Raw genomic sequence first — 17,342 nt, forward strand, 5'->3', positions numbered from 1 at the left:
CTAGTCAGCAGCTGGTGAGTTTGTATTAGCTTTTTCTTTTTTTTCTCCTCTGCAGTTTAACTGTATTCAGTCAGGGAAAAATGTCTGCAATTTTGATGACATATGAGCTTAATTTTTTTTAAATAACCCTCTATGATGAGTGCCTGACATATTATGCTACAGTGTCACAGTTTCTGGCATATTTTTGCTAGACTGGGAGACTTCCAAAGACCGAGATTTACTTGCTACCACAGTAATAGGCATGGGCAGTAACTGGTTACCACATCACTACTGGAAGAATATACACCCTACTTTATATTTTTGAATCCTTGATCTAGTTACAGCATCTGGGGGAACAGTGGTTGGGAAGGCACAGTCACAGAAGGACTTTGATCATACAGAAAGCAAAGGAGGAGGAAGAAAGTGAGTAACCATGCTAAGGTTATGTGCTATGGTTACTACGGTTAAGTAATTGTAACAAAGTAATCATATATTCTAAATTTTGTGAAGGCTTATCCTTAGCAAAGTGGATTTTAGACTTCAGGAATGGTTGGCTGGACAGTTCTGTTTCTCTTATCCAGTGAGAGGAAATGACAGCTGCGAAAGATGGTAGAGATTTGAGAATTTGTAGAGTAAATGCCTACATTCATAATTACATTTCAAGAAACAGCATATAATCTTATTGTGCAAATTTTTTAATTAGTCACTGATTCCATTAATTTTTTCAGTGCTAAGTTCAGAAAGAGAGACTACTCAACATAAGTAGGAGTGGCAGCACAGAGCTCACAGGAGAGCTGATGTCCTTCAGTTCCCATCTTCCTTAGGAGCTGAGATTTATTCCATTTTTCCTTTTAGAGTTCCATGATATAATTGAATGTTTCAATATTATGTATTAAACACAATGAGTTGTTGCATTTTATTTAGACACCTAATTCTTCTTTGCTTCTAAAAAATGCAGTCTAGTTCATCCGAGGAGGAAGAGAACCAGTGTTATGAAATGGTAATGTTAATACAGTATCTCAGTAACAGTGAGACCGAGCTGAGTTTATGGGTATAATTTAGAAGATCCACAAATAAGAAGGTTATTGAATTCTTTAATATTTTCCATTTAAATGTTTCTTATTATAGCTGATACATTGAATTAAAAGAATTGTGTAAGATTTTATTTGGTCTACATTTCATGTGACAAACTATCTTAAATATGAAGGGCCTGGAAATAAGCGTCAGATTGTCATGCTTAAGATGGCAAGAGTTATCAATCACTTTACAAACATTATGCCTTGCATCTTCTGGAGCAAGAAGGAAAAGGCAGTAGGACCAAAAATCAAAAAGCTTTAGACTGTCTGATTACACTTGATTTACTGGTTTTGTAGCAAAAACAAGGGATACTTGCAAAGGATGATTAAGGAGATACTTATTAGAATATAATGCCTTCCCCTTTTGATGTTCTTCCTTCACTCATGTTTCTGTTGTGTTTGAATCTGAATGCATGGTATTTCTCTGATAGGTGCCAGGGTACTCTTTCTACTGCCTAGTGATCAGGTGCAGTTTACAGAAAGACTTTGCTATCACTGAGACTAATAGGTGTTCTGGAAGGTATCCCATTGCTCAAATATTGTTATAAAATATATGAAAGAGACATGGTCAAGGTACATGTGAAGTACAACTTGGCAGAGTTTTGGTTGCTACTTATCGGTTGTGCTTGCTCTGTGGACAGGTGTTATTTGTCTCTTAATCAGGGGAAAAAAAATAAAACCACGTGTTTGATGGTTCTTTTCATTGCTGGGAAACTTTAAAATATTCAGAGTTATTGTGAGTGTGTTGTTCCGTTATCCAATATATGAAGCAAGAAGGTCTTACACAATGAGTTTTTAAGGATTTTTTTTTCAGTTTTCCATAAAGGTTGTTTGAGGTAGAGCAAATAAATGTTTTCTCACTGGTATGCTTTATATCTTGCCCTTTGATTTCTTAGCATATAGCTTAGACATTGGAGAACATTCTGTGATCAAATGAGTACATACATTGAGTAAAACTCCTTTATCTTTGACTCAACTCCACTTTTACATAGTATCAGCAGAGGAAATACTAAAAATTAAGGAGGCTGTATCCTAACAGTCTCAATAAAATTCCAGAAAAGAATGACTTGGAAATTTTCTTGGTTATCAGGGTGGTCTGTTTCAAGAAACTAGAGATGACAGTGAATGGTTTGAAATGCTGTTTGCCCTTTGAGTGGTTCAGTACTGTAGAAAAACGCTCATGGAAAGCAACTGAACCAAACAATATAGTAGTCAAGCTACTTTATATAAGCTTATTCTCTTCTTGTTCTGTTAACTTCACTGGAAGCGGTATTCTGAGTAATTTAATTTAAGTACAATGTAGCATCAATTTGTATAATTTATATAGAAGAATTTTGACTGTAATTAAACAGGGAAACTGTAGGATTCTGAACTAGCTGGGATAAAGCTGATGGAACTCTAGGTGGTAGAGAGTTGGGGGAAAGAGCCCATTCTTTCAGGGAAAAAAATTAACTTCCCTGTGAAGAAAATTGGCATTTTTTTAAAGCTAGCCAGAACTATACTGTCATTCAAATGGAACATGATTATTCTGCTCCCTGCTTTATCTGAAATATTACTATAATGCCTCAGAAGAGTTTTTATACCCTATCTAAATTCAAGTCTGTCTAGGAGAGGAGAGTCTATTTAATCTCTAATTGGATCTTGAGTAGAACTAAAACATGCAATCTTTACTGAGAGCTATTGCTAAATGAATAAAAGTTTGATGTTTTCTTGGTGATGCTTCTATCAAATTCTTTTCTAGTCCCTGCCTTCCCTCACGCTACAACCAGCATGAAGACTGGATCAGCAAAACCCAATTAAATATCATAAATTTACAGCCAGTACTTTTTCGTATAGAAGATAATAATCCAGATGAGAGCTGGGTTAACAATAGAATATTTCCTTAAACATAAGTAAATTAAGTTAGGAAAAGCAGCCCTTTGTCCATTCCCTTCTGCATTGGGTGGGCTGGCTAGAAGAACACATATACATTTAGCTATCAGTTAAGATGGTACATTGTCTGTTCAGTGCCTTGTCAAATCATATCACAACTGCATAGGTGCCAATCAATTACAGACTAAATTGGTCACCACTAATAAATGAGGAGCAATCTTACTTTTTTAAAAGGATTTCCTTCACATAGTTAGTGCTTATGTTCTGGTGGCAGATATCTCTATATTTGCTGAAATCTCTGTCATAAAATAAATGTGTACCTAGAGAGTTTCTGAAGGTGAAAGAGTCCAAATATACTTCAACATTTTATTGCACCTCTATTTCATGGAAATTCAAGAATGCTAGCAGGCAATGTTAAACTGCATATAATATGATTTCATTACCTTCAAATGCTGTATCTAGTGGTAGATATTGCCACCAGGAATATGATAGAGCCACTGGAAGACTGAGAGAGCATCTGTGTCATTTCTCATAATCATGACAGCAAGTGGAAGAACATTCACAGGCATATCAGGAAACAAATGGGGTTTTTGTTTGCTTTGGGGATGTCTTCTCAAATAAGAGAACATTATTAACTCTTAGAACGTTGAATTACTATGAGCAGCTTGCTGTGAGACTCCTCCTTGGTTTTGTATTCAGTGGTATGTGTATTAGCTTTCTCCACTGAAATGTTCTCTCTGTTCATGTTCGTAAGCCTTTTCTTTTTCTTTTTTTTTCTTTTCTTTTTCGTGTAGCATTAGTTCACTTGGTATAGTTCTAATTGTATGTCTATGTATACAATAATGTAATAGCAAACAGGGTTCATGCTTCCAAAAGCATGTCACCTTTCTATAGCTGTACTGCAGCTATAGTGGTCTAATAAAAATATGAACTCTTTCTGTAATGCTTGTCTCTATAATACAATGTGTCAGTGACCATATTTCTGCTAGAACCACTAACAGTGAAGAGGGAAAACATTGTCCAACTTCTTTATATTTGTTGATGCCTTTTATTTTGCTCATTTCTAAAGTCTGGTGTTGTATGAGTATTGGTCTAAATCTAGTTTAATGCAGTAATATATTTTTGCTTTTGAAGGTGTCATGTTCTCTTGTGTTAGGCCTGAGATCAAAGCCTTTCTGAGCTAAATCCATTCTGATAGAGATTTTACTACTAAACGTGTGAGCAAGGTGCATGTGTTTTATTTCAATAATACACTTACTGTGTAACACTTTATTCATTTGTGAAATGTATTTTATGTCTTCCAAATTGTTTTATAAATATAAATACACAGTGAAGTGATTTGAAAGTCATCCATCAGTGGGGAAACCATAGACCAGCCACTTTCTAGATTCCTTTGACTATACAAAGGACTTCTTTCAGTTGTCTACACATAGCCACATAGTGACACATCAGATGCCCCGGTATCTTCCATCTAGCTTCCACTCAAGAGGGTCATGGTCATGTAATTCACAAATCGGCAGCTATATTAAGATGCTTTAATCATGAACTGAGTGTCTTCCTAGCTGGCAGAAGAGCATTTTACTGTTTAATGAGATAAGGGATTGTAAACAGCACCCTGTTTAGTGGAGGTAGCTCCTGATCTTCTGAACTTATATTTGGCAGATGTTGTTCAGAAGAAATGAGGCAGCCTCTAGTATAGTGCAGTAAGTGCTAAAACTTTACAGGGAGAGTTACAAGAGGCATTGGAGAGGGAAAGTGTGAATCACCAAATGATTCAAGAATAAGATGGGTTATAAAAGCTGTGTAAGAAAGAGGTACTCTCCAATGACATTTGCTGGAGAGATCCTGACAGCTTGCCTCAGAAAAGCATTGACAGCAGACTGACTAAGTGGAGGAAGAGAAAGACTTCTAGAATTTGATTTCCATATGAAGAGATGCAAGTTTTCCTCATCTATAGCTTTGCAAATATTTGTAGCAATGCTGTTTGTTTTCAATGCTGTAAATGTTTGTGGTTTACTATCACTTGTCTTGATTTAAAAGTGATGTTAGTGTGGCAGGCATAACATCAAAGCATGCTTTACACAAGGTAGTACTAACTGCTTCCTCCTACCCTCCAGCTTTCTTCCTGTTGAGCTTGGGCATTTGTTCACAAGAAAGGAGCCATATCTCCTGCTTCAAATAGTTTTCGCTGACCCAGAATGCAACTGTCAGGATGTCATAACCAGTCTTTTCTGCTCTCTGGTTATATCCTTTAACAACATGTAACATAATAGTAGAAGTACAGTTAACCATGAACAACCAAAAAAAATTAACTATCATCTGCCAGAAACTTGGTGGATTAGAATTAAGATAGCTGTGATTTCTCTCTCCTATGCTTTTATTTCTTGGGGAGTCTGTGACTTTTCTTGAACATGTAGATTCTGCCTCTTGAGCTGGGAAGAAATATTTGATGTATTAATCTAAAAACAGGTGGGAGAGACAAAGAAAATTCTGTGGAACTTCCTTGACGTTTTTAGTGAGCTATTCTTGTCCCAACAATACATGCCTTTGTCACCAGCAAGGCAAACTTTTATGCTCTGTTCTTTGATGTTGATATGGCCTTGGATGACAATCCTTGAGGCAGAAATCTGAATCTTTGGGTGATACAGAGAACAATGTCAAAATGAAGGGATCTCACAGGTGCCCAACTTCTGTATTGCCCTTGTATTCAAAATTCAGTGAAAAGTATTTTTTGCACTAGATGAGACATAATTGTTCATGCAGCATGTGGATTGACCTCTGAATTCTTTTGCCTGTGAGTGAACTTGTACTTTAAATGTACAAAGGAAGGAAATTACCTTTATAAACAATGGCAGAAGGAAGTAGTACTTTCTGTTTTATATAAGTTTGGGGTTTTTTTCTAATCTATATTGGTATTATACAGCACACAAGGTAAATATATATTCTGAACTACCAGGTACTCTCTCCGATAAGTGCCATTTTGGGACCTTGAATTCAATGTGCAATCCTGTTTGAGATATGCAAATCTTGCCAGTTGCAGCTGTGAAACTCAGACTGCTGTGGCTAGCAGAGACCTCAAGAGACTTCTTAGTCATATTCCAACTCTTAGGCATCATACCTAGAGTATTTCTGACATGTTTGAACTGCTGTTAAACATTTAATGAAGGAATTCAGCAGCATTTTCAAGTAGCTTGACACTGTTTTGACCATCCTTACCGTCAGAAAGCTTTCTGTACATTCAAGCTGAATCTTCTCCATGCTTCCCTGCAGTTGCCACAGGAAAATAAAAATGGCCATTTCATTTTTCCAGTCTTTTATGTTTTGGTAAACTGTTCTCCTATTCCTTCTTAGCGTTCTCTTTTCTGGACTAGTCAAACTCACCCCTTTCCTCTAGTCTTTCCTGTTGGTTATGTTTTAGAAGTCCCTAATACATTATGGTTGCTTTCTCTAAACTATTATCTGTTTGTCTACTCCTTTCTAACAGATTTTTGGTCAAAGTTTGCATTGCTAAGTGCTTTTCTATTTGCATTTATTTTAAATCAGAACCTTTTCTTTTTTTCTTTTTTTTTCCTGTATAACCTATCAATTCCCCATGTTGGATTTTCATTTAGTAAGGTAAAAGTTATGTAGTTGGGAAAAACTAAAACCTGTCTTGGTACATATTTTTTTATAGGTTGCCTGAAACCACACAATCTTAGTTTTCCCATTATTTTCACTTTCTTGAATACTTGTAGTTTGAACTTGAAACAGAAATGATAAAATTCTGAAAAAGTTACTCTTTTAAAATGTTTGTCTAAAGCTGAAAGCAATTCTGGGTACTTCTTGCAGCATTTCAGGTTATCTAAATTTGCTATATTCCTCTTACAGTTATAAACGAGTGTTTAGCCTTGACCACAGGCAAAACAAAAATGCTGTACAAGGTGTGTCTAAGGAAAAAAAGTGTTTTCATGTTGTTGTGGTCAAGGCTGAATGTAGTTGCATTGGTCCTAACAGGTTTGCATACTATGCAGATAAACATTGGACGCTGATGTTTGCCGATGATACTACACTAGGAGGAGCTATGGACTCCCTCGAGGGTAGAGAGGTCTTACAGAGAGATCTGGATAGACTAGAGAGCTGGGCAATCACCAACCCTTTGAAATTTAACAAGAGCATGTGTGGATTCTGCACCTGGGATGGGGTAATCCTGCTTATACATGCAAATTGGGGGATGAGAGGCTGGAGAGCAGCCCTGCAGAAAGACATCTGGGGGTTTGGGTTGATGGCAAGTTGAATATGAGTCAGTAGTGTGGTCTTTCAGCCAAAAGGGCCAACCATGTCCTGGGGTGCATCTGTCAGAACGTAGCTAGTCGGTTGAGGGAGGTGATTGTCCCACTCTACACTGCACTGGTGCAGCCCCACTTTCAGTACTGCATGAAGTTTTGGGTGCCTCAATATAAGGACGTCAAGCTATTAAGTGTGTCCAGAGGACAGCGACCAATATAGTGAAAGGTCTCAAGGGCAGGACTTCCAAGGATCATCTGAGGTCACTTGGTTTGTTTAGCTTGGAGAAGAGAAGGCTGAGGGGTGACCTTATCGCAGTCTATGACTTACTCAAGGGAGGCAGCGAGGAGGAGGTGCTGATCTCCTCTGTCTGGTGACGAGCCATAGGACACGAGGAAATGGAGTGAAGCTGCATCAGGGGAAGTTCAGACTGGACATTAGGAAAAGGTTCTTCACTGAGAGGGTGGTCGGTCACTGGAACAGGCTTCCCAGGGACGTGGTCATAGCACCAAGCCTGTCAGAGTTCAAGGAGCATCTGGATGACACTCTTAGTCATATGGTTTAGTTTTAGGTAGTCCTGCAAGGAATGGGGGGTTGGACTCAATGATCCTTATGGGTCCCTTCCAACTTGAGATATTCTATGATCCTATGATTCTGTGATCCAAGCTTTGGGTTACCAATTGGAGTAAATTTTCTGTCTTTAACTTAGCAATTAGCTGTACAGCCTCAGATGCAGTTTATGGATTTTTATACCTTTATGAATAATTCAAAATTAGTTGATTTCCATGCCTTAAATACTGGGACTTTTTTTCTCCCCTTAAATTAGATGCATCATAAAATAATGAAGTTGATGATTTTCACTCCTTTCTGTTACTGTGTGAAAAAACATCTAGTATGATGGCCAGAGACAGCACATTATGTCCTTGAGAATAACCAGATTATTCTCTTTGTAGAAGACTCATGAGCTTGCTCTGTGGTCAGCAGTATGCACTGGAAGGGCAAAAGGATCCCTATGACTTCAGTAGTCTCTGAGAGGAGGCTCATGTTGCAGTGAAGTATGAGGCAGATGCATTTAAAAACCAAAATGCAGCTCTTGCAACCTCTGATTTACCTATGCTGCTTCCAAACAATTAACAAAAAGCACTGTTTTTATACTGAACTCTGTCATTCAAGTCTGCAGCTTTTGATTTGCATCCTAAAACTGATCTACTTTTTCTGTTTTTTCATGGAAAAGCTAGTGTCAGTGCCATGGTTTTGGTTGCTGAAAGAGCATAGATAAAAATATATTGGCATGACATGAGAGCCTGGTTATTGACTTCTTACACTGAAGGCTGAGTCAAACTGAGAGAAAGGGCTGGAGCATTCTTTTAAAGTAAATTTGTTTGATTCCATGAGGGAAAATTCTTACTTTATTTTAGGTTAGAGTTCATTCTAAGAAAAACTTCACTGGGCTTTTTTCTTTTTTGGTCATTTACCCCATCAACAAAACTGAAGTTATTGAATCTTCTAAAGGTTGCTAAGGCTGCTGATGTAGAGGCCCAGCCTAAATGAGGATCACATAACTGAAATACACTGAAAACTTAATGTCAGTATCAAGTGGAAATTTGCATAGATTTCAAATCTGTTTCTGATTACTTTGTTAGTCCTTGTGTTTAAGGAATTTGCAGCCTTCGACAGGCATAGGAGAAAAATGACTGAGCATGATTTCTAGATTGTTGAGCAAGAAGGAAACGGTCCATAGAACTGTAATCCTCAGGTGTCTGCATATGGTTTTGCAACACTAAAAGTCTATTTCTGGGAAATACTGACACTGGAGAAAACTGCCCCCAAATGGTTAAAGCCTTTTTTCTTTCATTTAATTGCAAAAAAAAAAATTGTCTTTTTCTCCACAGGTAGCAGCTGCTGGAGGACATCTGAAATTTACAGTCTCTTATGACTTCACAGAGGAAGAAGAGACAGTTCAAATGATGGTTCAATCTGATGTCATCATAGAGGTAAAGTGATAGTATTTTCAGCCACCAAAAAAAAAAAAAGAAAGAAAATTTCCTACTGCTTCAGATGTGCAGTGTGAAGCCTGGTGGTTGAGGACACAAAACAGCAGGGTACACGTAATTCAGCTAATTTATAGTATCAGAAAATGGACACATGTCAGAGAACTAAAATCTTCATCATCTCAAGGAACCTCTGGCAATATTGCAGTAGCTTACAAAACTATATTCTTCCTGTTCATCGGGAATAATGAAGAAATAAAATAATTGGTTGTTTGAGGTAAGACTTTCACATTCTTTCAGCAGACCCGTTCTTGTGCATCTTGGCATTGTATGAATTTGCTTTCGCTGAGGCAAAACCATGACACTAGGTTTTAGCTGAATAAGCTAAACTTTCTTTTGCACTGACTTTCAACTTTATCAGGCAAGCTCATTTCAGGGTTATGAAAGGTGAACGTTATTCCTGATATTTATTATTCTTGTAAAATATATTATTCAGTAAATCCTGTACCCCAGCTGGCTACAGATAGAGCTTTTTTTCCTGACATTTTTCATATTTAAATATCTCTCTCTTATGGCTCTATCTAGGGAGGTGACTTGAGAATCAGCACTCCAAAAGGGGGGATTCACCTACAGCCTTCTGAAGAGCACACTGAAGAAATAGTGCTGAAACCAGAATCTTTCTCTGTGCATGGCACTGACGTTCCAGTCAGCAGGAGGGAGTTCATGACTATCCTTGCAAATGTGAAGAGGATCCTTATAAGAGCCACATACAGCTATGGGATGAATGCCATCTACAGGTGAATGTGGGAAACATGTCCGTTTGCTACAGGCAGTTTCTCAAAATACTTGTTTTCTCTCTCCAGAGAGCTAATGTGGAGAGCTAAGCTGATGTAATTTAAAACACACTAATTTATTATCATTAAATCCATGGCATTTCTTTACACTTTCAAACAGTTGTTAGTATTTTTTTCATTTTGGGTAGGCAGGATGAGGAGAGGCAACAGAAAGAAGCAGCCTTGTAAGAAAATGAAATCACATAGACTATTAAGGCATGAATGACAGTTCTATAAATAAGTTTATTTTGTGAACACTGTAATTCCCATGTATATGGTAAATCATGGAGTACAGTAATGACATGTTGAAGTAAGAGATGATATATTGCTTATATATTGTTTTCGCCATTTAATGAGCATACAGGGAGGGCCACATTAACAGTGGACCAGAGAATAATATCCTAAGTCTCTAAGCTGGAAAAGTGGCTCGAGGGGAGTTTTCTATGTTTTTAATCAGTACCACACAGAGAACTGTCTAATCCCAAAGCCTTTCCCTTGATTTATGTCATGCTGCCTGGACTGCTTAAAACCACTGATTTCATGTGAACTCTTCTGAGTCTTCTGATAAAATGAAAGACATGTTATATGGGACGACACAGTTGTTCTGTCTCAGTGGCTGCAGTGTGGTTGAACCTGTAAAGCTCATCTTGCATTTAAAATTTTCATGAGTGCATGAACAAATATTCCAGGTGGGCTAGAAGACAGCCTCTTTCCTGATACTCTATGATTGCACACAGTCTATACATTAATAGTTAGGTGGCATAAATAATATTATTTAAATTTGCAATGGAATTAATTGCATAGTAGTTTTCTACTCACAAGCCATGAAACCTGAAACATTCTCTAACCTACACATCACTTGATTCAGCAGCATAAGCCAATTTGGAATGGAGGGAGCTGATAGCACATTAATGATTATTTGCTGAGAGCATAGACACAGTTTTTGTTACTGTGAAATTTCTTAAGCAATCCAAACATCATTTGAATGCTTAGGTAATTAAAATACATCCTAAATTGAAAGGCAGGTTGTGTCAACAGCATGCAGTTTTCTGATTTGAGCTTTGGCAGTGTACATTTTTTCCCTGCAAAAAGAATTTGTGTTTCTTCAGTCTCTTTCTCTGGTTAATTAGTATGTATTACCTCCCTGTAAATCAGTTGGTGAATCATAGCTAGCTTGAGTTTGAGCCAAACTGTTTCCGAATTTGCTCATTTGGCCATCAATCTTGCATCTCCTTGCATCCAGTTTGAAAACCTTTCACGGCCCATCACCTTCCCACCCTGGTGTTAGAGGAGAGTCAAACCACCAGGCCAGAGCTCATCACTTATGCACTATGAGCAGACTATGAGGAGCCGTTAATCCACAGCTTACAGCTGAGACCAGTGGGAGCTCAGTGAGTGCTGTTTCTCCACTCTGTTCTCATTCAAATAAAATAAAATAAAATAAAATAAAATGTCAGAATTTTCCAAACTAAGGGGGTGCAGGAGCAGTTTTGGGGTGAACAATAGGGGCTTTTATGCTATGCTGTTTTAAAGGAGATATGTATGGTTGTTTGGGCCGAAGATCTTTACTAAGTATTATGGGAAATGTAAACTTCAGCCATCAGTGGTTTACATATATTTGTGTACTGACATTTGCACTAGAATGAGAAGGGGAGCTTTCTTACAAAACCCACTTTGGCTAGGCAGTTAAAATCTGTGAAGAAAGTGCATTGCTGGACATGCACTGGCTCCATCTTGCTTCTACTGTGGGACAGTGTGGGTGGGACAGATCAGATCCCCTCTGGGGAACAACACAGAGCTCAGGTCAGCACACACATGTAGAACTGGCACAGTCTATAGTTCATGCCTGTAAGTTAAAAGTGGCAGACGTCTCAGTGGCACATTTGGAAGACTAGGCATCACCACCTGCATCCCGGATTACTGCTTTAGCCATTTGGCCATGTGTGGTGCCTCACTGTTTTGTAGTCTTGTTCATATTCAGCCTTTGGAACATATTAGTGGTATGTTATAGATAACTTTCCAAAAACATGTCTTGGAAATATTCTTCAAGAAGAGCTCTGGGGCAAACATATAATTTATGCTTTGCAGGTTAGCAGCCACCATCTTCTACATGTAGTGACATTACAGTTAGGAAGGTTAGTCCCTTAAAGACAATGATTTAAAAGGGGGTTAGGGGAAGGGACTGAAGTAATTTTGAAGAGTACCTCTTCTGCTTGAAATGGTACCTTTCTAGCTGTCCCTGGGGTGTCTCTTACCAGAGGAGAATGCAATGTTTACTGTGTTACTGTGATTACCATCAGCATGTCCAGAAGTCTCTGCAAATAGTTTGCTCTCAAGTAAACTATTTTATTTTATTGAGTGCTGTCAGGGTGCTCATTGCAGTTTAGTGTGACAGAAGAGAGGGTATGAAATTCCAGTCACAATTAAATTAATTTAATTTTTTCTCTTTCATTTAACTGGTGGAATCATAGTTTCACCCATCAGGGTGGGATTTACTGGGTGGAGTTAAGTCTTCTCAGAACAGTGCATGCTCCCAGTCCCAATCACACTAGGACCTCCACATACACATGAGGTAGCAGCAACAGCATCTACTGTCATCCAGCCCAGCTTATGATCTGTTGTAGACATAATGCTGATTTTCAGGCTATGCATCAGTACTGACTTTTTTATATTCTCTTTGACTTTCACTCATGCTAAAACATACTAGGTGCAAAGCTGTGCTCATAACTCTAAGATCATGCAAAACAACTCTTTTCTCCACATTCTGCCCTTTTAGAAATGCAGGGAAAATGTCCAGACCCAATGAAGAGGATATTCTTTGTGAAATCTTGGGCTGATTAAGGACTACTGTTGATGGGCTCCAAAGGAAGACATTTTTGCCAAAGAAGTAGTGTAGAGCTAAGCCTTAGTAGATAAGTAGATCTGAGGCTTTTAAAGTAAAGTTTTTTATGGTGTTTTAAACAGGTATGTGTGGTGGACAGATGGATATTCCTCTGAGAGAGTAAAGAGAGTCTGGCAGAGAGACAGAAATATTACAGGGTTGTTAGATCCTGCATGAATGACAATTTCTGCCTCAAAGCATCAGGAGAATTATGCAACATACTAATTAGAGATTGCTGTATTAAGCAACCTGTTCGTTTAAATACTGAAAGTTTTCAAAATGGCTAATGACTCCACATGTGTAAGGATTTTCAAGGGTGCTATTATAATCTGTGCTTGAGAAGAGGCCAGAATGGAGCCATTGTAAGATTAAGCAACTTTCTTGCAGTCATGTAGAGAGAGGCTTAAAAATTCAATGGAGGTGTCTCCAGGTAGCAAGAGCTTTAACTTAAAGATTCTATTGTTCACCCTTACTTAGTTTAACCTACTAGAAACATTAGTTAATCAGTAGCACTTACAAGTAGTTACTAAACAATATTAATGCAGTAATGGTGAATTTCACTCAAGCATGTTTTTGAGAACATCTTTGGGGTCATTTTAAGCTTAGAATGTTGTTGCTCTATGGCATAATTAGGAAGCTTTCTCAAATGAGTGGGCTTTCATTTAGATGATCAAATAGGATAAAAAATGAGAACACAGAAATGCAGCAATCAATTTGAAAGTGATTACAGCTTCTGGGTTTAAACTGAGATCCTGCTCTAACTTGTCAGATCTTCCAAACTGCTGCAGTTAAGTCCATCTGTGCTGGAAGCAACAGGCCAGGAAGAGAGAGTTCTCTCTTATCATTTTGTTTAATCTAGTATTATTAGCTTGTGCCTCAAAGAAAGTTCAGTAGCACTGTTTCTTCAGTTTTAATATTCTGAGGGGCCACTGATGGTAAACGTTGTAGACACTCAGACGGGCATTGGAAATTATGTTACTAAAGATAATGGATTGTTTGCAACCACATATAGAATCAGTGCTAGATGCAAGGAGAGAGAGGGAAGGAAAGGCTGAGGGTTTTCTTCCATATGCAGAATTGGCTTCAAGACAAATGAGCAATGATTGGGTCAGTACTTCATGTGCCTTATGTAGCTGATGTGATTCAGATGCCTGGCATAGCAGACAGTAAACTATGCTGATACTGCCTGAAACGTCCCCTTCCCTTTTAATCTTGTTTGTTTTTAGAAGTCAACAGTTGCCTGCTGACAGTAACAGTCAGCTTAAATATTTGGTCTCGATGTCGAATTTCAAATTGTTCATGCATCTCTAGGATCCAGTACCGCATTACTGCCAGCATTATGTATTTTAATGAATGCAGAATGGCATCAAGGAATCAAAATTGCAACATCAAAATGGGAGAAAAAAAAATCACTGCAGCTTTCTTCACTGAGTAACTGTTAATGCTAAAAACTGTTAAACACATTAAAATCCCATTTAGCAAATAGCTGAACGCAATGAAAATGGGAACAATTCAGTGAATACAAATGTGGGATAATACTGGGTGGATTGTTTCTGTGTGTGTAAGTGCTTCTCTTTGTTCCAAGGTCTGTGCTGAGAGGGAACTAGCTGTAGTTCAAAGGATAAATAAAACTTGGCCTTTTACTAGTAATTTGTTTCTTCATTTACAGATTTTTCTTCTTCAATTGTTAGATTTTTTACTTTTAAAGTCATGAGTACTTGATATCTAATATCTTAGAAATTGGTTATCTTATTGTAAGGAAAACTCAAAAGGATGATTGCAAAATAAGCATGCAGCAATGGAGCGAAGGAGAAATACTGAAAAGTGAGAGAGATCTTACTGAAGATCTGGATTGGAACATGCATCCTTCTCTTAAAATAGTTTCAAGAACCTTTTACAGAGGTTCTAGGACCACCAAATTAGGTTCAAGTTTGTAACTACATAATCCACAATGGTAATCCCTCCAAAGTTCAGTCATATCCCTAGTGATGGTAAAATTTCTGCTTTTCTGAAGCTCCCATCCCAATTTCAGAAATCTTCCCTTTTTTCCCATTACCTTTCATGTCTGTCTTATTGAGAATAGCCATAAAATTGAGTGGGAAAATGTCCTGTCTTAATCTTTCCTCCAACTGCTGCAGTAACAACAAACTATTTTTCTTGGATGTTTTCTTATCCAAGGTCATCCAAATAATTTTCAGGATTTTTTGGCAGCCAAAAGATAAATGCCTTAGTATGGAGGAAAAAAAAGTTTGTTTTACATTTTCCAAAGAAAACTGATTATTAACAAAATGCATGTCATGATAGAAAGTTATTTTTTTGCTGAAAAAGACTTCAGAAGAAGCTTTTCGGGTAGGTCTAGTAATCACTCTGTTAAGATTGCTAGGTGAAAATAGAAGTCATTGAGCCTCTATAATGCCTTAATGTTTCTTCTGAAATCTCATAAGAATTGAATCCCCAAATCCCAATTTCTTTCCCCAAATGGATACTGTTGAGGTAAAATACATCTGTTTCGCATATTACCTGTGAGATTATCAAAAGACTTTTGTTGTCTCTCTCATCGTACTTCCATGCTTTTTAAAATAAAAATCATGTTCAGTGTTTGGCTAAACAATGGCTGTTTAGCCAATGTCTAGCATTTATTTTTAAAGGGCAGTTGTGCATGGAACAGGAAATTCTCTAACTCTGTCTTCTCTGTCATTGGGGAAACCAAGGTATGTGGTAGAAGATTTCCATCTTCTTTCATACACATAATACTTAGGTCCTCCTAGACAGAGCTGAACTCTTTTTCGGAGGTCAAATCTCCAGAATAAAAATACCCTATTACCAAAACTTAGTAATGTAATATTTTAGAAAGCTGGAGTAGTGGTTTATCAATTTTGAGGGCACTGCTTAGCGTCAAATTTACTATATATACAGCTTCAATGCAAGTTGGCACATGTGGCTCGCAGGCCAGGAATAGCCTTCCGTCTACTGGTACAGTGCTGTGAGACTTTTAAAATCTATTTTTATCAATGTGTGTCTGACCGTAGTCTCCCTCACATGGTGGACAAAAATAGTAACAAGCCTACAGACGTGTCGTTTAGGAAGAAATAGATGACTATGAAAACCTCCTTATTTTTAAACAGGAAAACATAAACAGGCTACTGAATGTCTCTATATACTATTTGTGGCATCCAGCTGCACATATGCTTCCATCTAATTTGCTATTGTAACTGTTTCATTTCTGTTACATCCAGACTAAGAAGCGTTAGCATTGAAGCTGCTGACCACACTTCAACTGGGAGAGAGGTGGCATCTGCAGTGGAGTTATGTGACTGTCCCCCGGGGTATGATGGTACCTCGTGTGAGGTAAGTATCACGATGCAGTCTAAATCAATTGTGCTAAGACTGTCATAGTTGTAAGCAACCAGTGGCGCTGTGTTGGTAGAAAATGGTAAGAGACCTGTCCATTCCTGTTGGAATTTGGAATTTGGTATACCTTCTCTAGTTACCTTTATTTCTAGGTGGTGGTTCATTATATTTGATGATATTTGAAATCTGAAGTTTTACACCTCTGTAGTGATTTCTAAGTTATGAAAAGACATTTCTCTTAACAGAAAGAAGTTGAAAGCAGTATTTGTACTCTTCAGCCAATTGATATTACAAATGCATGAAACTATCACAATTAGAAGGAAAATGGCAGTTATTTGACCTGTGCACAACAAAGCCAGATAAAATTACCTGAGTTAATGTGGTTCAGTTTCCTCTTTTGTTTTCCTAGGGCTTTGCCATTTGCCTTGGAGTCTTTGTGGATTGCATGTGTGTTCTTGTGAGAATTGTTTCACTTTAGTTTGGTCCTGTTACAGATAATAACATACACACATGCTCAGAAAATGCCCACTCTCCTAACAAATTCATTAGTTCACACAGAATGTATTCATACAAATATACATATGATTAACTAGCTCACATGGGCATAGCTTGGGGTAAATAGAAGCCAAAAAAAAATTCTTCAAAAGCTTTGCCTTTGAGGAAATTGTTTCAAACACCAACATGCTCTGCTTCACAAAACTACAAACCATATGCCATTTACACAGGCACTCTAGGCATTTGCTTGTCAACTCCCTTTTTCTTTAAAATCTTCCATGCTTATATGTGATATTTAGGGCTTAGAGTCCAGTTTCATGCCAAATGTGGTTGCTTGTTGCTGGGGCTAGATAAACTAATGTAGAAAGAAGGCCTGAAGAAATTGATGGGTATTCCTATAACTTCCAAAATGGTACAGACAGGAAAAAAACCCCAAACAACTGGAGAAGAGTATTGCCTACCTTGGCTGAGAATTAATTTTGAAGTATGACCATTGTCTGTCTGTTCAATTACTTGAAGAAAAAAGCTGGATGAAGTGTCATTATGCTTCACAGGTTTTTTTTTTAATTGTCCATTTTTCCTCTCAGTTCAGATTTAGGTG

General features: G+C 37.7%; 1 protein-coding gene across 9 annotated transcripts in view; it reads left to right on the forward strand.

The window, feature by feature from the left end:
- Positions 1-17,342, forward strand: part of LAMA2 (laminin subunit alpha 2) — a 375,334-nt gene that overhangs the window by 197,577 nt on the left and 160,415 nt on the right. For all 9 annotated transcript variants that reach the window (XM_075035675.1, XM_075035668.1, XM_075035670.1 and 6 more), the window contains 3 exons: positions 9,083-9,184; positions 9,767-9,978; positions 16,132-16,243. In XM_075035675.1, the coding sequence (XP_074891776.1) occupies positions 9,083-9,184; positions 9,767-9,978; positions 16,132-16,243 (426 nt within the window). The remainder of the gene's footprint in view (positions 1-9,082; positions 9,185-9,766; positions 9,979-16,131; positions 16,244-17,342) is intronic.

Source organism: Buteo buteo, chromosome 9, assembly GCF_964188355.1.
Source record: "Buteo buteo chromosome 9, bButBut1.hap1.1, whole genome shotgun sequence".
NCBI lineage: Eukaryota > Metazoa > Chordata > Aves > Accipitriformes > Accipitridae > Buteo > Buteo buteo.